At 40.7% G+C, this 23588-nt stretch overlaps 1 protein-coding gene across 4 annotated transcripts in view; it reads right to left on the reverse strand.

Annotated features, from left to right (window-relative positions):
- Positions 1–23588, reverse strand: part of LRRK1 (leucine rich repeat kinase 1) — a 124310-nt gene that overhangs the window by 59909 nt on the left and 40813 nt on the right. For 2 of the 4 annotated variants that reach the window (XM_035714359.2, XM_049108397.1), the window contains 5 exons: positions 22789–23076; positions 22019–22182; positions 13815–13986; positions 9307–9486; positions 8744–8892 (listed from right to left, as the gene is read on the reverse strand). In XM_035714359.2, coding sequence (XP_035570252.1) covers positions 8744–8892; positions 9307–9486; positions 13815–13986; positions 22019–22171 — 654 coding nt within the window. In that variant the 5' untranslated portion in view covers positions 22172–22182; positions 22789–23076. The remainder of the gene's footprint in view (positions 1–8743; positions 8893–9306; positions 9487–13814; positions 13987–22018; positions 22183–22788; positions 23077–23588) is intronic. The other 2 variants (XM_025437937.3, XM_035714357.2) reach the window with 1 other exon arrangement.

Raw genomic sequence — 23588 nt, forward strand, 5'->3', positions numbered from 1 at the left:
GAGAATGAAAATGACAACCTGGTGACCAGTGTAAAAACAATGCTTAAGTTATGGGAAATGCTGTCTTTGGCCACAGCTAAAGAACCAAATGACAAGGTTGAAATGCAAGATATACTTACAAAACAAAAAATTCTCAGAGTGACATAAAAAGAGAAAAACAAAATAATGTATTAAGATAAATAAGGAAAATAACTGGAGAGTCACTCCACAATGCTTCCTAATCCAATATAATTCTTTTTTAGTATTTTATTTCAAAGTTTTTCTTCATTTTTAATTTTTTATTAATTTTTAAAAATTCTGGTGGAGCTAACGTACAGTGTTATATTAGTTTCAGGTGTTTAATATAGTGATGTGACACTTTCATACATCACCTGGTGCTCATCACAAGTGCCCTCCTTAATCCCCATCATCTGTTTCCTCCATTCCCCACCCCTCACCCCCCTCCTGCCCTCTGGTAACCACCAGTTTGGTCTCTGTAGTTAAGAATATCTGGGGGCACTTGGGTGACTCAGTGGTTGAGCGTCTGCCTTCAACTCAGGTTGTGATCTCAGGTCCAGGGATTGATTCTGCATTGGGCTCCCCACAGGGAGCCTGCTTCTCCCTCTGCCTGCGTCTCTGCCTCTCTCTCTCTGCGTCTCTCATGAATAAACAAAATCTTTTAAAAAAGAATATCTGAATGCCAAAAGGTGTTTAATAAAATGTATCACTTTTTCTTCACTAAAACCTTTTTAAATAGAGGTTTTTTTCTTTTAAAAAATCACTATGCTTTTTTCTCCTGTAGTATTTCAGTCATTCCTTTTAAAAATAGGAAGCTTACAAGAAATATTCCGTCACTAGTTCCAAGTTAATTTTGCCAACATCTATTTGAGAAGGGGGGGAGGGGGAAGCCCGAAATGTCTGCAGTTAACTTACTGTTAACTTGCTGTTGAGAGAACCTTCGGCTTTCTCAACTTTTAAATAAAGACAAAAATTTCTACCTTATAGGTGATTAAAGTAGAATGTTTGGCAAAGTTCTTTGTCAGCTATGAAGTCTTACGTAAATGGGAGATTTACTGCATATATAAAGTTTCAACCATCCAACCATCCAACCATCCGTCCATCCAACCATCCATCCATAAATTCATCCATCCATGCAACCATCTGTTTATTCTGTTCCAGCCCTACACTGGGGGGTCAAACACAGGGTAAGCCAACTTGGCTAAATTCTCTGCTTTTGAGAATTGTTCTTTCAAATAAGGGAGTTGACATTAGATGAGAATGTCATGGGCAGGAAGCTTGGGGAGATATAAGGGGGAATCGGATCAGGACTAGGGGTCAAAGGAACCTTCCTGAGGATGTTGTATAGGGTTAAGATTTGAAGGGTATCCTGGGTCAAGGAGCCTGGCGTGCTGAGTGCTGAGGAGACAGGCGCGCTTCTTCCTGGCTCTCTGCTGTCCACCCTGAAGGTATAGCATGGATGGTATAGTTTCCTCCTGCAGCTGGACATTTCTCTTTCCTTCCCCTAACTTCTCATTACAAATAGCAGTGCTTTGACCATGTGTGTGGGAATTGCTTTTTTTTCCTTTTGAATTATGTCCTAGAGGTATCTTTCAGAAAGGAAATACCAAATTCAGAACAGTTTGCTGGGAGAAGAGTTTTATGGCTTTTGTCACATGATGCCAATGACTTTCCACACATATGGAACGGATTTACAGTGCCAGCAGTAAGGCATTGATTGGTGTGCCCATTTCTCTACGACCCTGCCAAGTGTCTTACTCAGTATTCATGTTTATTTTTGCTGGTTTAATAGGTTTGTGTCAGTCCTTTCAAGTTGTTTTAATTTGAATTTCTGTAATTGTCAATGGAGTTATATCTGTGTTCATGCCATGATGTACTGGCTGTGTTTCTTCTATGTAAAACTCTTCATTTCTCTTCTTGCCCAGTGGCATCTGTAAGCAATGCGGTGGCAAGGGTCATGGTCCTGGCTTGGTCACTGCTGAGTCCTGAGCATCTGGTGGGTGATCTATAAACATTGGCTGAATTAAGTTTAATGATCAGCTGACATGTACACTGTATCAGTGACCTACTGGTGTTTTGGTGAGTTCTTTTTTTTTCAGAAAACTTCATTGCTCTCTTTTCTGTGTATATATATATATATATATATATATATATATATATATATATTTTAAAGATTTTATTTATCTACTCATGAGAGACAGAGAGAGATAGAGAGAGGGGCAGAGACACAGGCAGAGGGAGAAGCAGGCTCCAAGCAGGGAGCCCGACGTGGGATTCGATCCCGGGTCTCCAGGATCACGCCCTGGGCGGAAGGCAGGCGCCAAACCGCTGAGTCACCCAGGGATCCCAATATATTTCTTTTTAAAATTATATTTTCCTACAAGTATTTTGCTTTAATATATAAATCACTCATCTTATTTCTGACAATGTACCTTTATATCATTTGTATATTTGTAAAAATGATCATGGAATCATCTCCCTTTTTACAAGTGGGATAAATGCCCTTTTAAAAATATATTCTGATGAGTTTCCAATTTTAACTCTTACCTGTTTGAAATTTATTTGTATCATTACAAATGTCTATACTGACTGATGATATACAATTGATACACAGTTGTCTATGCTGATACCCATGGTTGCAATGACATCGAACATTTTCTTCTCATTGTTCCCTGACTATATTCTCCAGTTGATCATGTAAGCTAAATAATAGTTTTACTATTTCTGCATCTCTGTTTTATTAATAATTTCCTCCATTTGAACCAAGTACAAGTGGTTCCTTTTTTAAATTTTTTAAAAAGATTTTATTTACTTACTTATGAGAGACACAGAGAGAGGCAGAGACATAGACAGTGGGAGAAGCAGGCTCCCTGTGAGAAGCCTGTTGCAGGACTCGATCCCAGGACCCCAGGATCACGACCCAAGCTAAAGGCAGACACTCAACCACTGAGCCACCCAGGTGCCCCGTAGAAGTGGTTTCTAACACTGCTGCTTTGTCTTGTGTTTTAAGTCTAGTAGGAAGTTTGTCATGAACACCTCCTTGAAAGGTTATAGAGTAACTGGCTCACTGGATCTACTGGCTCATCTTGCTACCTGATTTCAGGTTTTAAGGAGAACTAATAGCATGGGTAGTAGCCACAGGGAAAGCATCCAAATAAGGAAGGCCTAAGGGCAGGTAAAGATTCAGTAGTTGGAAACTAGAGAAAATGGACACAAGTGGAATGATTAGCTAAATTCCTCACTAGGGCACAGGAAAAGCTGAATGGATGGACAGAGGCCTGAGCAGTTCTGAGTGTGCCTTCACAACTTTTGAGGGGCTGATGAAAGACTCTCTCTTCCTCTCACCCAAGTGAGTGGTGAAGAGGCCAGGACCTGGGCAGTGAATCTGTACCTAGCTCTGCCTCTTTATCTACTGGGTCACTGCTGGTCCAGAGCCTGAATTCTGGAGACACTGGTTCCTACACCTGCTATGCTGCCAGCTGTGAGCAAGGTGTGAGGGACCAGGAAGGTGGGAATCTGTGTATGTTGAAATGCTCTGGAAAGCATAGAACTCTGGAATAAAAACTCTTTGCACCAAGTGTGAGGCCTTACCCAAGACAAGGGTGTTTCCCAGAGGACTCAGGGTCCCTCAGGAAAGGCTGCTTGCCCACAGTGCCTCAGGGTCTCTCGGGAGCACACACCCCCCACTCAGCCAACTCTATCAACCTCTCACGAAGGCTTCAGAAACATCCAGGAGGCCATATTTGCTGCCTCTTATCCTTTCTGAGCATCCTGCAAACACAAGTCCTCAGACGCAGCAGGTCCCATGGATGGAAAAAGCCTGCTTCGGATCTGAAAATGTGCAGCCAGGATGTTTCTCTCTGAGCACAGACACAGGCATCTGAATGGTGGGCCACCAGGAATTTTTAAGGTACATAAGCCAGAACTGATCCAAAGAATGATGATGATGACGGTAATAATGATAAATGTTCCTCTCTAGGTGAGCTGCCAGATTTAAAACCATTAGAGACTTTTAAGAGGAAATTAATAATTTCTCCACTGGGTTGTTTCAAAATTAATTCCAGCTCTTGTCTACTTGCAACACTCAGAATAGCCCCAGAAAGCCCTATAGCCTGGCCCTCTACCTCCTGACTGGAGACAAACATCATCGATCATATTCCAGGACCTGCTTAGGCGGCCTTTCCTGGCATTTTTGAGTTTTCCTGCTCCTTTCTGGGCATGCCAGCATCAAAATGTTGCTATTTCTCATGGCAACAAAGCAAAGGCAAACATTGACAGGACCCTTGCCATGAACGTGGACTGTCTCATTATATGTTCAGGCAGGAGTTTGGCAGTTTTCAAGAGGGGTGCCAACAAACTGGAGCCAAGAAGCATCTCTGGTCAGGTCCGACTTGGCTTTGTGTTTGCTGTTCTAAAAGTATGTCCAGACCACGTAGTGTGGGCTTTTGGAAATTTCCTTACCAAATACCAACACAACCAATATGGGCTTCTCTGCAGTTCCTTGTTTGTGGGCAGACGCAGGTTCTGGCAGGCTGGGAATGAGGGGATGCCTGACCCAGAGACACACAGGAAGGTTCTGAACCTGGCAGTGGCTTCCACAGAAGCAGTAATTACATTAAAGGACAAACAAACAAAAAACACCCACTAGCTGGTGGAGGAGGCAAAGCATAAACACACCAAAGACAAGATGACTAATTCAGCAAGGTCACTGCCATGAATGCCAGCAAAACCAAGGAGTTTTTAGACCATGTATACAGGGCAGCAAAGCACCCTTTTAATGACTGCCCCTACCTACTATTCAGGACCAAAAACGCCAGTTCAAACCCACTGCACACCTGGGAAACCCACACTTACAGGTACTCCCAGGTACACCTGGGAAGGTACCAGCACTTACCTCTGGTTCCTGAGTCATCCTTCCTGACTGCTGGATCCCTCTGGGCTGCCTGCCTCCCTGTCTTCTGCCAGCAGCACTGAAGGAATGTGCTATTACAGGTTCTAGATCACAGGCAGCCAGACACACCCACTGCAAGGCACTTGCCTTTGAAATTCATGTGAATAGTGAAAATAGCACCTGCTTTGAGGAAGCCCAAAAAATCCTTATGATTCAGCCTGCACTGTAATTTCATTTTCTCTTCTAGGCCAAGGAGAAGAAAAGTAACATTGTCTTTCTTAAAATGCAATAATCACTTCTATGCGCTATGCCTATCTTGGCAAGCAGAGCTGGAGTTGCCCTGTAGAAAAGATGGCAGATAAAGATGCCAACCATTTCTGCTTTTAATGTTTAGCCAAGAAGATCAAAGTTACCAGCTCTCAAGCTTGGGTGCACACTGGAATCACCCGGGGAATTTTAAAAGCCAAACTGATGCAGGTCCATCTGAGATTCAGATTCAATTAGTATCAGGTCTGTCATGAGCACTGGGGTTTTTAAAAGTTCCCAGGGAGTTATTGTACAGAAAAGTATGACAATCATGATGTACTGAGGTATAGTTCGTGAATCATGAAATGAGAAAAGCCTTGAGTTCGAAAGACTCAGGTTCTGGGCTGATACTGTTTAGTATTTGCTGTCCTTGAACAAGTAACAGAATGTCTCTAAACCATAATATTTTCATCTGGAAAACAGATTCTATTCCCTGCAGTTCTTATTGAGTTGATCAAGTAAGATAAGAAAGTGTTGGAAAAAACACCAAGCACAATATAAAGATAAGGGCTGCATGGTAAGTATTTCCTTTTACAATGTGAGGCTAATATTTAATATTTATTGTACATTTACTATCAATAAGAATATTGGTATTCTTTAAAAACTAGGAAACCAGCAAAAATAAGGGAACAGTTAAAAGGGAATAGCAAAAAATATGATACAAAAAGATGGAAGTAATAAATCAGTATGACAGGTCCCACAGAAAAGTGAATTGAGTGAATTCCTCAAAGATACTCTGAGGAGGGATGAAAAACTAAATGCTGTTTATAAGAAATACACCTAAGACAATGAAAAAACTGAAGATGAATGTCTGGGAAAACTTGTACAATGTTGATGCAAAGAAAAAGAATGCAGTGTGGCCATGTGGAGAGCAGACAATCCCAATTTTAAGGATAAAAGCATGAACAGGATTAAAGCAGGTATTTGACATAATGAAATACATCAAAATACGTCAAAACAGGTCATAAAGCCATAAACCAGGCATATGAAGCAACAACTTGATAGAACAATGTGAAGAACTAGAAAAAAATCAGAAGTAGGAAATATATATATGTATGTATAAACATATATACATGTATATTTATAAATATGTATATGTGTACATATGTGTGTATTTTAGATTCTGATAAAGAAATCCAGCACAAATTGGCAGCACCTGAAAGACTTGTATGATGCAACTGACAAGCTAAAATTAGAGGAAAAAAGACTGAAATATTTAACTCAATAAATCCAAAAAGTAACTCCAATAATAATAGTTATCATCTATTAGGTACTTACTATGTGCCAGGCATTGGTTTTAGAATGTTACCAATATTACCACGTTTCATTGTCAAGCATCCTTCTGAGACAGATACTTTCTCTCTCTTTATTTTTCTTACCTCTCAGATGAGGAAACACAGAGAGGAAAAGTTACCAGATGAAGGTCTGGAGCCCAGATTAGGCCATAAGTCTCATGCCATGGCCTTGCCTTAACCACAACACCCAACATACTCAGAGACAAATAAAATACTCAAGAAAATATGAAGGTTTTAGTAGGGATAGAAGCTAAAGTTAATGAAATAACAAACAGAACAAATTGCTTCCCCAAAAAGAAATGAATAAAATCTAACAAGTCCTCTGACAAGACCACTTGAACATGTAAATGCCTGTTTGGTCTGATTAAGTTTATAAAAGAGAAAAAGTAAAACTGTCCAACATCAAAAATGAAAAGGGAAATATATTATCATCATTCGTTACATCAACAAATCAAAACAGAAAAGCTCCATGAATATATCAGAAGCTGCCAAAAATGGATTTAACAAAATCCAGCAATCTTTCTTAGTAAAAACTCTGAAGCAAAAAAAGAATACATGGAAACTACCTAAATCTAACAACAGTCTATTTACCAAAAATCTACAGCAAATGCCTATAAATTGCTGAGGTCAAGACCTTTAAAATCAGGAACAAGAGAGATGAATCTGCTATCACCATGATTCAACTCTTGAAAATTCTAGTGGTACCATGAGACATGAAATAAAATAAGTTATATAAATAATAGAAAAAGAGGGACAAACCTATTTGGAATTTACACGTGCTTTTATCACATACCAACAGTCTCAAGGAATTCTTCTAGAAACTATTAGAATTAATAAAAGAAATTGGTAAAGGTACTAGATAAAACATAAATAAACAGAAGAGCTTTTCTCCATACCAGTAACATCGGGTTAGAAATAGAAATGGAAAAGAATTATATTCCATTCAAATAGTGGCAAAAACAAGAAAGAAGCCACAAATAAACATTATAGATCCAGGTTCTCTATGAAGAAAACTATAAAATCTCATTAAAATATGAAAAATAATACAAAATAAATAAAATACAAAGTCTCATTAAAGAACATGAACTCTGCACAAATAAAGTCACTGTAGGATATTCACAAAATGGAAGAACAAAATATTTTTCAAAGAAAAAAAAACAAACAATAAGTAGAAAACATGCATTAACAGGCTGTAAGACTTAAATGAAATGTGTGTTCCCAAGACAGTATGGCAAACATAGAAACACATTAATAGGAACAGTACAGAGAATCCCAAAATGCATACAGATAGATACCGGGGAAAATAACAATGATGACATTTCAATTCAGAAGGAAAAGGAAGCTCTAATTAAAAAATTGTGCCATAATAATTGATCACCCAATTAGAAAAGATGAAAGCTATATTCTCTCCCTCATACCTCACATACAAATAAATATGTTTTTCAGAAAAACTGAGGCTTCAAATGTAAAAACCAAAATAATAAAAAATATTATGAGATACCTCAGGAGGAGAATATTTATATAAAATTGAGGGGGAAATGACCTTCTCATATAGCCCAGATGCCATTAATGAAAAATATATTTGATTACATATTCTCATATCTTCATTATCACAAAGATAACAGACAGAAGAAAAATAAGGGATTGGGGGAGATACTGGTACCATGTATGATAAAAGGAGGTTTAATATGTGATATACAAAAAGACTGTCCAAAATGATAAGAGATGACCAACCCTTCAGGAAAATAATCAACAAACAGTAACAGGCAACACACATTAGGGGAAATGCAAATGGTGTTAGCTAACACCTGTATGATGTTATCCAGTTACCACTTTTTTTTTTCCTGTGGTGAGAACACTTAAGACGTACTCTTTTCACAGCTTTCAAGTATATAGTACAGTATTATTAATTATAATCACAGAGCTGTATTTTAGATCTCCAGAACTTATTCATCTTGTAACTGAAGCCTGTACCCTATGACCAACATCTCCCCATTTTCTGTACCTTCCAGCCCCTGGCAAATCATCTACTCTGTTTCTGAGTTTGTTTTTTTCTGATTCCACATAGAAGTGAGATCATATAAGTATTTGTCTTTCTGTGTCTGATTCATTTTGTTCAGCACAGTGCCCTTAAAATCTGTCTATGTTGTTGAAAATGGCAGGATGTTTTCCTTGCTTGTGATGGAAAAATATTCCATCGTATACGTGTACCACCTGTTCTTTATGCATTCATCCACAGGCAGTGACTACTCACCATTTTTCCTGGACAACTGCTGGCCAAGGCACTAGCTTCGATGAAATACTTCCTGAGGAGATGTTTGCTGGGGTCAGGGCTGTCCAGTAAGATGTAGGAACAGAAGAAAGCCCCATGTCTCAGCAGGAATATGGCGATGTCTTCGTTTCCTAAAGGACAGGAAATGGCATCCAGATGTAGAGTGTGTCAGAGCTGTCCAGAATGGCAGATGCTAGTATGTGAGATGGGAATGAAAAGGGTAGTTGTGTGGTAGAACTTCTCTATTACTTCTCTTGAGATGTCAAGTTCCTGTTAGTGAGTGACTTTCTGTGGGCCTCTGTCCTGTGGAGTGCCCCCTACTATGGTTCCATCTGCCACAGTTTGTCCCTGTCATTGAGATCCCCTTGCAAGAGGTGAATGGGGTAAATGAGGGAAGGTGCAGACATTTTGAAAAAGAGGCAAGTAATGGACTTTGCAAATGTTTCCACAGAGGCACTTCAAGAGCTAGAGGTGAGGGGGAAGACATCATCCCACATCTCAAACCTGCAAGGGTTCCCATGGATAGGATTGACTGGGGGACTCACCTGACTTGATGGCCGCATAGAGGGGTAAGCGCACGATGACAGGAAACTCGTTCTTCCTGACTGCATAGCTTTCCGGGTCAGCCCCATGTGTCAGGACGAGGAGCTTCACCAGCCCCAGGTGCCCCTGTTGGCAAGCCAAAGCCAGCATCCAGTTCAGCAGGCGCTGGGGGCTGCAGGGACCTAGCAGGAGATGACAGGGCAACGGGAAAGTACCATTGAAGGGTTTTGGTTGTAACCACTCTGATCTCCCCTTGGACCATTGATAAATCGAGCTGTCCTGTTTCCAGCTGAAAGTCCCTTCTGTCAAGTTGGTAGTATTTTCTGGAATAGTTCTCATGGATTGCATATTCCCACATCATTATAAACCCACTTGCTCATCACATAATGCCAAGTGAGGAAAAAGCATTCAAAACACTATATATGGTATGATTGTAACTGAATTAAAAAATGTATGTGTGGAAAGAAGACCAAATGTACCACCCCAGTGTTGCAGTATTATCTCTGGGTAGTGGGATTGTGACCATGTACCTCACCTCTCTCCCTATCCCTAGCCTTGACCTCCTCCCCAGAGTATCAATACATACAGAGACATGGGCTTTGAAGACAAGTAGCTTAGGGTTAAAATAGTTTAGCTGTGTAATCTTTTATTTTATTTTATTTTATTAAGATTTTAAGAGCGAGCACAAACAGGGGGAGCCACAGACAGAGAGGGAGAAGCAGGGTCCCCACTGAGCAGGGAGTCCGATGCAGGGCTCGATCCCAGGACCCTGGGATCATGACCTGAGTGGAAGGCAGACACTTAACCGACTAAGCCACCAAGGCACCCCTTAGCGGTGTCATCTTAAACAAATTTCTTAACTTCTCCATGACTCAGTTTACCTATTGGTAAAATGGAAATGAAAACACAAATCCTCCCAGGCGTAATGTGAGGATTGCGTGACATTATGTATGTCAAGTACCTGGCTTTATACGTTCTAACTCATTATTTGTCATTATGTTTTTAGCATACTAACACTTTTCTGCATTTCTAAATGATCTGTAAATACATATATTACTTTCAAAAATGAAAGAAAAAAGGCTTTGATGAAAGAAACAGATCTAACTGTCCAGCCTAAAACTTTGAGAGTTACTCCCTACAACAACCACCAACTTAATTCAAGGAGGAAATAACAGTGAGCACACTGAATGAGCAGGGACAGTGTGGGCTGAAATATTACAGTATCTGCAAGTTCAAAGAAATGCAATCTCTTTTGGATGTAGAGGCCATGGAAAAATGATCTCATCCTCCACACTGACACTTCCCAATTGCATCATCACATTGTCTCATTTCCAGAGTCCTTAGGAACAAAGTGCTTCCAAGCATGGAGAGAGTGGCCCTCCTCTTCATGATAGGAAATTGACCAGGAAACAGGGGTGAAGTCGGGATGGAGGAAATGAAAATCCAGCAGAGAGGGCACTTGGCGCACTGCCTGGGCTGTAGCAGATGCTAAATAAATGTCCCTTCTTCTCCCTCTGATAACTAGGATTAACAACTTCAAGGAGGTGGTAGGCAATCAGGATCCCTGATTATTAACCAGGGATCCCCAACGCGCTTACTGCAACGATATCTAGAGAAGAGAGATCCAGTCCTCATGCTGCTGCCTTCTGTTGAGGATGGCTGTACACCCATTTGAGGAGGCTGTAATAGGCTATATTTCATAGCCATGATTTTAGTATGAGGACATCAAAACTCAGAGAGGTTTGGGGACTTCCCAAAAGTCCCACAGTTGGTAAATGGCAAAGTCAAAACTTAAACCCTGCAAAGCTAAAGGATTTAAACACTTGAAACCAAAGGGTGCTCTTTTAACCGTATGAAAGCCTCACTCGTATTTTCTTTTCTTTTTAAAGATTTTATTTTATTTGAGAGAGAGAGAGAAAGAGAATGAACAAGGAGGAGGGGTAGAGAAAGAGGAGCAAGCACACTCCCGCTGAGCAGGGAGCCTGATGCAGGACTGGATCCCAGGACCCTAAGATCATGATCTGAGCAGAAGGCAGACACCTAACTGACTGAGACACCCAGGCAGCCCCCTACATGTATTTTCTGAGGCCCAAATCCAAGGATACTCCAAAAGAGCCCTATTAGAGCCTCCAGCCTTCCTCTTCCTCCTCTGCTCCACCTCTGCTCAGCTACAGAGATGAGGCATGATGTAATCATATATTTCAAATGATGTCTATAGCTATACAATGATGTACCTACCCCCATGAGCCTCTCATCTCTCCTCTTCTCAAACCCTCCCTTGTTCTCTGGCTGTATCTTTGTGTGTCTTCTGGTCTTACCGACAGACTCCTGATAGTGGCTGCCTTCCCCTCCAGCTTGGAAATTCACAGGGACACCCACTGTTTTGCCCATCTCTGTACTTCCTGCAGCGTCCAGAACAATGCTCTAGACTCCTTTGGTCTCAGAAACTCTGTCCCTAGTTGGGTTGAAGATAGGATGCTCCAAGGCAGCTGAAAACCATCCTCAGATCCAGCCAAGCTCCCTGCTCTGCAAAAGTGGACCATCTCAGTGCTTCCCTCTCTTGTCTGCCAAGTAAACTCCTACTCACCCTGCAAAACCCGGCTCAGATGTCAGCTCCTTATGAAGACCCTGTCCTGCACCCAGACAAGACCATTCTCTATGTGTGCTCCCAGACCGCTATGTAATTACTTCAACCTCAGCATGGGGACACTGCATGGAATTACTCCTTTCTGTTTCGATTTCTTCTGCTTACCCAGGAGCTATGAAAGATCTGGGATCACCTTTTAAAAAAGTCTCCAGGTCTCTCAAGTTCTGCAGAATGCCTGGCAATGCAGTAGTGAGAGACTCATATGGTGAATGCTCAGGAAATGCAAACCGCACCATTAGGTTGTGAGCCAGCTGGTGTAGATGCTTTGGGGTGATGACAGAGCTAATCACGGGGATCCCTGAAGAGAGGGAGTCTGCCCTCTGGGGTGCCCAGGCTCCTCTTTGTCTTCCTACGTCTCGCTGGACCCAATCTCCACCTGTGGACCACAACATGATCCTGATTCTTACCCTTAACCTCATTCTCCCTCCAGACATATGAAGGGGGTACAAGTCTGAGCACAAATCTACTCAAAGCACACTCTTGGACAACTTTCCTGACAGGACGGTTCCATAATCTGTGGAGACCAATGCAAAACACAAAGCTGAGCCCCTTGTTTAAAAATTATCAAAGATTTCAAGATGATGACTGCAGAGTGTTAAACCAAGCACGGGCCTTCTGAGTGCAGGGCCCACACCGTTGCATGCCCATGAAGCTGGCCTCACTCCCAAACCGAAACCTAACTCCCAAAGGCCATCGCTAAGGTAATGTCTTGGCCTATAGCTGTAGGCATGCCTTCCTGGACATTCAAGGCCACCAGAGGAAATTAAAAGACAACAGGACACCTTGAGTCTATCAGCCAAGAAAAAAAAAAATTACATGTTACTAGAAACACCACATAGCATGCTACATCCAGACAGTGGGATATTATTCAGGGATATGAAGAAATGGACTACCAAGCCATGGAAAGGCATGGAGGAAATTTAAAAGCATACCATCAGGCAAAGGAAGTTAATCTAAAAAGGCTACAAAATGTGCGAGCTCAACTATATGACGTTCTATAAAAGTCAAAACACAGAGACAGTAAAAAGATCAGTGGTTGCCAGGGGGGTTGGGGGAGGGAGGGATGACTGGGTGGAGCCCAGAGGACTCTGAGGTCAGTGAAACTGTTCATTATTGTACCCTAATAGTGGATACATATTATACATTTGTCAAAACCCATAGAATATACAAACACAAAGAGTGACCCCTAATGGAAACTGCACTCTGGTTACTAAGGATATGTCAGTAAGAGTTCCTCAATTGTGACAAACTGATGACACTGACACAGAATGTCAACAATGGAAGAACTTTTGGCGGGGAGGTATATGGGGATGTTCTGTACTTTCACATCAACATTTCTGAAAATCTAAAACTGCCAAAGGATAAAATCTATTAAATTTTTAAAAAAAGGGACAGAGGGGGTGCCTGGGTGGCTCAGTTGTTTAAGTGTCTGCCTTCAGCTCAGGTGGTGATCCCAGGGTCCTGGGGTCAATCCCCACATCGGGCTCCCTGCTCAGTGGGGAGCCTGCTTCTTCCTCTCCCTCTGCCTGCTGCTCTTGTTTGTGCTCTCTGTCAGATAAATAAATAAAATCTTTAAAAAAAATAAAAAGGGGGCAGAGATCCAAAATCTTTATCAAATACAGTGTGAGAGAATTTACCTCCTGAGCTAAGGGGAATGAGTGTGGGATGTGGCACAGCCGTTAGCAGGTAGTCTTTACTCTGGATTGTCAGTCTGATGCCCCAGATCTTTGGTTCTCCTGCTTGGTGAAAGTGTGAAGAAACAAGCATTTTGAGGGAAACTCCCCCCCACACCCATGCCTATCTTTTTCCCAAGAAGAGGTGATTTCTGAGAGGTAGGCAAGAAGCTCATGCCCTGGGATTTACCTGGCAAAGACTCCAGCAATTCCTGTACTACGTCAGTATGCCCAAAATGTGCTGCCACCACGGCTGGATTGTCATCGGTGGGCTCCGTGGGCAGTTCCACCCGTCTCTCGGTGAGAAGGTATCGGACGGTCTCCAGATCGCCGTAGGCCGCTGAGATGCTCAGAAGCCGGCCCTGGTCAACACAGAGTGGGGACAGGACTTCAGTGAGATGAGTGCCCTTAGGAACTGCCAGGAGAGGAAACTCTAAATGCTTCACTCAGTCCACGGACAAGGCTGGAGGTGTGCTGTCTGGGATGGCACCACGGGTCATGTGTGGCTGTCGAGGACTTGAAATTAGGCTCATTCAAAGCAAGAAGGGCTCAAAGTGTCAAATAACATGCAATTTTAAAGATTTAGTGTAAAAATGTATCTATCTTGTCAATCATTTTTATATGGATTACATGTTGAAATGATCTTTAATATATTCATCAAATAAAATATATTAATATCTTATCTGTTTCTATTTGCTTCTTGAATGTGACTGCCAGACCATTTGATATAAATGTGGCTCCCATTCTATTTCTTTGGGACAGCACAGCTCTTCACCATTAGCTTCATGAGGATGGGAATAATGGGAATATCCCCATCTGAAGCAATATATTAATATGTGGACAAGGACATGGAGGTTCAGAGGGGTGTTGTGACTTGCCCAAGATTACACAGATAGGAAATAGCTCTCAAGGACTGTACAAATGGCCCTGGCTTTTCATGGAGTTCCTAAGTCCACAAAAGAAGTGCTGGATTGACATGTACAGAATTTGACTGCAGGGATGAAACCGTTAAGTTTGAGTCCGGAATCTGCATAAAATAGCCATAAGTAAGCTTAGTTTGCTTGCTGAATAGGTTAGAAAACAAGTGTATTAGGAGTCATTTTAGGGTGAGACGGGTAGGGATGGGTCAGCAGGATCCCAGGGATGAGAACTGATATATTAAGCTCTTATCATGTGCCAGATGCTGCATGGAACAATTTATTTATATGGTCACACTTAAACCTCATAGCAGTTTTAAGTCTTAAGTCTGTATATGTTATTGATTAAAAAAAAAAAAACAAAGAAAAGAGCCAGTTATTTTACCAGCAAAATGAGTTTATTTGGGAATAGCAGAGGAATTGTAATCAGAATAAGGAAACTATGGTGAACCATAGGCGAGGCTGGAGAATAGAATAGAGGGGCTTGTTTTCATAAGGGAAAGGAGGAACCTAGGAGGGTATTTTACTGAGTTCCCATTAGGTGGGCTGTTACGGGGCAAGGAGAAATTCTTCCTTCTTCCTGCTGGGGAATGGAAAGTAAGCTTCCTCTCTCTGGGGAATGCAAGGTTTTCTTCTTAAGGTGACTGGTAGTACATGACAACTCCTCCTTCAGGTCATCCAGACCCCATTTTAAATGAGGTTTCCTTCATTTTCACACTGTATTTCCATCTCGTGCGTGAGGAAATGAAGGCTTACCCACAGGGAGGGAGTTTATACAGTCTGCACAACCACCCAGGATTTGAACTGGGGTCTAGCTCCAAAGCCTATGTTTTCTCTATTCTGTCCAAGACTTCCCATGAGATGTGGGGCTTGGAGGGAGGCCGGGTTGTGTAAGTGGAGTGAATGAGCTGGTGATGTGAGGTATGCATTCAGTATGACCAGAAGAGAAAAACCCACTAGGCCTGCCATTCCAGGAAAGCACTTGCATTAGGGAGAAAAGCCACAGGGATTGATTAAATGATTCACTGCACACAACCAACATCTGTCTAGACTCTAGTGGGTAAGAGGCTTAAAAGCCCCATCCTCACAAAGTGGTGATGTCACAGGAGCCAGCCCGGAGGCCAGGAGGAACCAGAGGGGTGGCACTCTAGCTAAAGACAGCCCAGAGGCTCAATAGCATGTATTTATTTTAATTGAGACAGCATAGAAAAGTATAAAACAAAAAGGAGGCCTCCCTTCCTAACACCTTTTTGCAAAGGAAACTGTTCCTATGCAGCCTTCCAGAACATGTTCATCCATATCAGCACATGGGTAATCCCATGTGAAACCAAATGCTTTGTCACTTCATTCATTACAACTTTCATTGGCATATAAGAACTCTACAGAAAAGAGCACAAATTATGTGTTCAGTTTCATGAGTTGTTACAAAGTGACACATTCATGTAATGGACACTCAGACCACAAAATGCAAGATTATTATCTGTGCCCAGAAGTCTCCTTTCTGCCCCCTTCTTGTCACTGTCCTACTGGAATAACCTCTATCCTGACTTCTAACACCAGAGATATGTTTTTGCCAGTTTTTATATATTATTAAAGTGGAACTATACTTCACTTATTTTTTAACTTAATTTTATTTTATTTTTTACTTTTTGCCCTGAAATAGAGATTCATAGGAACTTGCAAAGATAGTCTTGAGGGGCATCTATGTTTCTGTAACTCCATTTCCCCCAATGGTGACAACTTACACAACTGTAGTTCAAGATCAAAAACAATAATTTGACATTAGTACAATGTGGGTATATCATTCTGCCATTGGTCACAGGTATACATTTGTGTGATCACTACCACGATCAAGATGCAGAACTAATCCATTTTGAGATCAGTCTCTTTTAAGCCCTTCCTTTTATAGTCACTCTCACTCTACTGCCCTCCATCCCCAAATTTCGGATCTCTCTTCCATCTCTATAATTTCACCATTTTGAGAATGTTGTTATACAAATGGAATCATACAGAATGTGATCTTTTGAGTTTTTTTTTAATTTCCTGCTCAACCTCTGAGAGTAATCTGAGTGGTTGCATATTTCAAAGAATTTCTTTATTTTATTTAAATTCAATTAATTAATATATAGTGTTTTATTAGTTTCAGAGGTAGCATTCAAAGATTCACCAGTCTTATATAACACCTAGTGCTCATTACATCACGTGACCTCCTTAGTGTCTCTCACCCAGTTACCCCATCCCCCCATCTCCTCCCTCCAGCAACCCTCAGTTTGTTTCCTATGATTAAGAGTCTTTTATTATTTGTCTCCCTCTCTGTTTTCATATTGTCTTATTTTTCCCTCCCTTCCCCTATGATCCTTTGTTTTGTTTCTTAAATTCTACGTATAACTGAGATCACATGATAATTGTTGTTCTCTGATTGACTTAGCATAATACTCTCTAGTTCCATCCATGTCTTGCAAATGGCAAGATTTCATTTTTTTGATGGCTGAGTAATAGTCCACTATCTATACATATCTGTATCTATACACATCACATCTTCTTTATACATTCATCTATTTTTTAAAAACATTTTATTTATTTATTCATGAGAGACACCGAGAGGGAGAGAGAGAGGCAGAGACACAGGCAGAGGGAGAAGCAGGCTCCATGCAGGGAGCCTGACATGGGACTCGATCCTGGGTCTCCAGGATCATGCCCTGGGCTGAAGGCAGTGCTAAACTGCTGAGCCACCTGGGCTGCCCATACATTAATTTATTGATGGGCATCTGGTCTCTTTCCATAGTTTGGCTATTGTGGACATTGCTGCTATGAACGTTGGGGTGTAGGTGCCCCTTTGGATCAGTACATTTGTATCCTTGGGGTAAATACCTAGTAGTGCAGTGGCTAGGTGGTAGAGAAGCTCTATTTTTAACTTTTTGAGGAACTTCCATACTGCTTTACAGAGTGGCTGCATCAGCTTTCATTCCCACTAACAGTGTAAGAGGGTTCCTCTTTCTCAGTTTCTTTATAATGCTTTGAATTATATTTATATGTATGGTACATGTTACATATTTTATATATTTACAGTTTCTATCTACATTATATTCCATTGTATGTTCAACCATTCATGTGTTAAGAGTTTTGTGCTATGTCCAGTTCCTATTACAAGTAAAGCTGCTATGAACAATCATGCACAGACTCCTGTGTGCATGTAAGTTTTCATTTCTCTAGGCTAAACTAGGTTCAGGAGTGCACATGCTAGGTCATAATGTAAGTGTTTTTGTTTGTTTGTTTGTTTGTTTGTTTGTTTTTTAAGAAACTGCCAAACTATTTTCCAGAATGGTTGTTCCATCCTATATTCTCATAATGATGTCTGAGAGATAGTTTCTCTACACCCTCATCAGAATTTGATGTCACATTTAAAAAAACATTTAGCCATCCTTATAGATGTGCAGTGATATTTCATCATGGTCTTTTTTAAAAACTATTTTATTTATTTATTCATGAGAGACACAGAGAGAGAAAGAGAGAGGCAGAGACACAGATTCCATGCAGGCTCCATGCAGGGAGCCCAATGTGGGACTCGATTTCGGGACTCTAGGATCATGCCCTGGGCTGAAGGCAGGCGCTAAACTGCTGAGCCACCCTGGCATCCATCATCATGGTCTTAATTTGCATTTTCCTACTGGCTAAAGATGTTGAACAATCAGTAAATCTTTTCATGCACTTACTGGCCATTTGTACTCCTCAACAAAATGTTTCCTCATCTGTTTCGCACATTATTTAATTGGACTGTTTGCTTCTTAATGTTGAGTGTTGGGAGATTTTTATGTACGAACGAGATATGAGCTCTTTGTCAGATAGATGATTTACAAATATTTTCTCCAAATCTGTAGCTTGTCTCTTCACTCTCTTATACATATTTTCAAAGCAAAAGTTTTTAATTTTTAAAAAAGATTTTATGCTACTTGGGAGATAAAGTGTAAGCACAAGCAGGGGGAAAAGGGAGAAGCAGGCTTCCCGCTGAGTCGGGAACCCAATGTGGGGCTTGATCCCAGGACCCCAGGAACATGACCTGAGCCAAAGGCAGATGCTTAACTGACTGACCACCCAGATGCCCCCAAAAGTTTTTAATTTTGAGGAGGTCCAATTTATCAATTATTTTTCTTTTATGGATAATTTCTTTTATGCATTTTCTTTTTCTTTTTTTATTAGAGAGAATGGGAGCACGAGCGAGAGAGAAGCAGAGAGAGAGAGAGAATCTCAAGCAGACTCTGCATTGAGCGTGGTGCCCGACATGAGACTCGATCCCATGACCCTGAGACCATGACCTGAGTGGAAGGTAGATGCTTAACCGACTGAATCACCCAGGTGTCCCTCAAAATGGAATTTTTTAAATGTCTCAGAAACCACAGGAGGGCAGGGGAAAAAATCAGAAAAATGAAAAAGCAATCAGAAAACAAAACAAAAAAATTAGATAGCAGACTTTAGCTTTAGTATATAAATAACTATATCAGCATAAATGGCTCAAATACATAATGAGATTGCAGAGTAGATTTTAAAAACATGAGATTCTATATGCTGCTTATGAGAAACTCACTTCAGAAGGGTATATGTAGATTGGAAATAAATGGACAGAATAAAAAGCCCCAGCTCCAAACACAATCACATTATTCAACACACACCTTTTGGGGGAACACCAATAGTCAGTCCATAGCATTCTATTAATATGGAGGATTGTATGATTGATTATTGAGTACTGAACCAGTCTTGTATCTCTAGAATAAATTTCACTCAGTCATGGTATATAACTCTTTCCATATATTGCTGAAATACATTTGTAATATGTTAAGCTTTTTGAATCTATATTCATGATAGACATTGGTCTATACTTTCCTTTTTTGTACTGTTTTTGTCTGGTTTGGGTATCAGGTATATTGATTGGACTTACAAAATGTTGGAAAGTATCTGTAGAGTTGGTATTAATTCATTAAACATTTGGCAGAATTCTCCCATGAAACCAGATGAGTCTGTAGATTTCTTTTTAGGAGGTTTTAAATTTCCTTATTAGTTAAAGGGTTCTTAAAATTGGGTATTTTATATTGAATGAGTTGTAGTTCCTGTTTTTCCAGGATTGGTCCATTTTATCTAAGTTGTCAAATTTATGTGTGTAAAGTTGTTCATATTGTTCCCTTACAATCTATTTGGAGGGTATGGGCTGATATTCCCTGTTTCTTTCCTGATATTAGTGATTTTTCTCTTTTATCTGTTAGTTTTGCTAGAGGTTTGTCAATTTTGTTAATCTTTTCCAAAAAAAAAATGCCTTTTAGTTCACTGATTTTCTCTATTGTTTCTCTGTTTAAATTGCATGGATTTTCTACTCGTTAGCATTTCCTTTTTCCCACTTGCTTTGGATTTATTTTGTACTTCTGGTAGTTCCTTTAGGTGGATGCTTGGATTTGAGATTTTCTTCTTTTTAAATGTAAGTATTTAGTGCTATAAATTTTCCTCTCAGCACTGGTTTAGCTGCATCCCAGAAATTTTGAAATGTTATATTTTCATTTTCATTCAGTTAACTGCATTTTAAAAATTTCTCTTGAGACTTTCTCTTTGATTCTTGGATTATTTAAAAGTTTGTGGTTAGTTTCCAGGTGCTTGGAGATTTTCCTATTATCTTTTTGTTATAAATTTCCAATTTGATCCTACTGAAGTTGGAGAATATATTCTGTCTGATTTTAATTCTTTTAAATGTGCTGAGGTTTATCTTATGGCCTAGGGTATGCAGTCTTTTTTGAGATATGTTTTGTGGACACTCGAAAAGAATGTGCATTCTGCTGTTGCTGTGTGGAATGTTTTATAAATGTCAGTTTGACTCTGTTGATGGATGGTGTTGTTAAGTTCTATATCCTTGCTGCTTTTCTGCCCAGTTACTCTATCACTTGTTGAGAGAGGGTATCAAACTCTCTACCTATGATTGTGGATTTATCTAGTTCTCTTTTCTGTTATATCAGTTTTGTAAAACATATTTTGTAGCTCTGTTGTTTGGTGCATGCACATTTAGGATTGCTATGTCTTCTTGGTGGACTGATCCCTTCATCATTGTGAAATATCCTCCCTGTCCATGGTAATTCCCTTTACTCTGAAGTTTCATTTCATCTGATATTTAGCCACTCCTTCTTTCTTTTGATTAATGTTTGCATGGTATATCTTTTTCTGTCCGTTTACTTTCAATCTACATATACCCTACTGAAGTGAGTTTCATAAGCAGCATATAGAATCTCATGTTTTTAAAATCTACTCTGCAATCTCATCATGTATTTGAGCCATTTATGCTGATATAGTTATTTATATACTAAGGCTAAAGCCTGCTAATTTTTTTGTTTTGTTTTCTGTTTGCTTTTTCATTTCTTTGATATTTTTTCCCTGCTCTCCTGTGGTTTCTGAGACATTTAAAAAATTCCATTTTGAGGGACGCCTGGGTGATTCAGTCAGTTAAGCATCTGCCTTCCACTCAGGTCATGATCCCAGGGTACTGGGATTGAGTACACATCAGGCTCCCTGCTCAGCGGGGACCCTCCTTTTTTAAAAAAAGATTTTATTTATTTATTCATGAGAGACACACAGAGAGAGGAGCAGAGACACAGGCAGTGAGGGATGCAGGCCTCCTGCAGGGAGCCGGATGCGGAACTTGATCCCAGAACTGCGGGATCACCCCCAGAGCCAAAGGTGTCAACTGCTGAGCCATCTAGGTGTCCCTAATAAATAAAATCCTAAAAACAGAACAGAAATTCCATTTTGATTGGTCAATAGTGTTTTTGAGTGTATCCCTTTGCATTGTTTTTAAAGTGGTTGCTCTAGGTATTACATACATAGCTTAACGACGTCTACTGGGTTCAATGCTTTATCAATTAAAATGAAGTGTAAAAATATTTCTTCCTTTGCAGCACATACAGAATTTATAATCATATGGAAAGTGCTTAATATAATCTTATGTAAGAAAACAGCATGCAAAACTATATATACAATGTGACTATATCTATATTAGAAACAACGACATATGCACAGATCAGCAGAGAGAAAATATAATGAAATTGTCAAGTGGGACTGTTTGGATGCATTAGAAATATGGTTATTTTCTTGTTCTTTTCCTCTCTACTTTTACATATTTCTAAATTTTCTTTTTTGAGCATGTGCTATTTTTATCATGGAAGAGAAATGTAAAAGAATATGGTAAGTTCAACCTTCAGATCGGCCTTTTGTTGTTCACATTTCAATTACTCTTCCCCTGTCTTCTGGGAAGGTGAAAGGGTTTGCATAGAGATGGTGGCAGTTTAAGAAGTTGGCTTGAAAGGATTGGCACCCATCAGTTTACGTGTGAAAAAGGGGGGAAAAATCCCCATTTTTGATTATGATGATAAGAAGGAAATAATCTGAGTGATAGCCTTCATCCAAGCCAGGTCCCCACTCTGGCTGGAGGAGCCAGCATTGACCCTACCTTCTCCAGCTGGGACGTGCTCTCATCACAAGCCTCTCTGAGCAGGTGCCGGGCCCTGCTGGGGTCTCCTTGCTTGTATGCAGCATGAATGCCTTCTGTCCCAGGGCATTGTGTTGTGGGGTCACTGCCTGGTGTGGACGGTTTGCTGCCCATGTCCTCGGCACCTGAGAATACAGAAGAGCACACACAATGTCACTATTACTTGCCAGTGCTGCTCACGGGAATCACTGGAGAGGAGGGCAGGATGCGCTTCTATGAGGCTTTAGGAAGAGAAAGGGGTTGCCCTGAAATAATGCCAGTGTCATCAAGGACATCAGACCCTGGGACCTGCAGCCCTGAGGGAGGGACTTCCTGTGTGGGGCTGGTGCTAAGCCAGACTGTGCTGCTGTGGAGTACATCCAAGACACCTAGGGCAGCTTCCTTGCTGGTAACAGACAGGCTGATCTCACCGACAGCAACAGAAAAGCAAGGGCTTGGTGGGAGAGCTGGTAGTCCAGCCAAAGTGTCTCCCTGCTGTTTTCTTCATGGGGATATAGTATCTAGAGGTGGAAGAAAGAAAGGTCTAATACTAGATAGATTTGGAAATCTATACATTCTTTGCCTTGAAAACTCCACTAAGAGCATAGGATTTAGAATCAGCAGCCCTCATCCATACTTGCCCTCACACAAATATGCCACATTATGATCTTGGCAATCTCTTGGAACTCTGGGCCTTGGGATGCCCCTGGACCACTGGAGTGACTGGCTCAGGGTATCCTCTTAGGGGATACCTCCTGGACACTGGCTTTACTGGGTGGAAGATGGTCCAGGCTGTTCCAGGACAACCGAGCACAGTTCCAAGTGCTGCTTAGGAGGAGTGCTTAGCTTTGCAGGAGGCCACGATGCTGCAGTGCTGGGGCATCCACTGAGCAGTTGTGATAGGTCAAGCACCAGACAGGGTGCTGAAGATGTAGAAGTAAAGGGAGTCAGCTTCCACCCTCATTGAGCTCTCCCCTTAGAACAGGTGTTTTGTGGACTCCAACAGCTGATGGACAGGCTTCAGAGGTTGCCTGAACATCCTAGATTGAACATAAAACAATGTGAGCATGTACACACACACATTTTCTGAGGAGAAAATACAAGGCTTCTATCAGATTTCCAAGTGTGTAAATGAACCTAGCTAAAAGTTTTATCACTATAAATATTACTTAAAAGACTGCAATAAATGAAGAGTTATGTCCTGATCATTTTTGAGTGAAATAGGGAGAGATTCCTACCATTCTTGGCCAAGTCCACGGAGTCAGTAAAAGGCAAACCTGAACTGAAGTTTGGCCCCCCTGTTCTCAGGCTAGGGTGAACCCCCTCCATCTCTCCATTGCCTCTTTGAAGGAATGAATAAAAAAGAAGCTTCTCATGTGGAAATAATGCCAAGCATGGCTGGCTTCCAAATATTCTCATCACAGAAGTGAATCACCCTATAGTAGCTATCATTTGGGGAAAAAATTATTTCCAATAGCATAAAATGACATGCTTAGAAACAAATTTAACAAAAGATAGGAAGTCTCATATAAATAGAAAGACATCCCATGTT

This window comes from Canis lupus, chromosome 3, assembly GCF_003254725.2.
Source record: "Canis lupus dingo isolate Sandy chromosome 3, ASM325472v2, whole genome shotgun sequence".
In the NCBI taxonomy this organism is placed as follows: domain Eukaryota; kingdom Metazoa; phylum Chordata; class Mammalia; order Carnivora; family Canidae; genus Canis; species Canis lupus.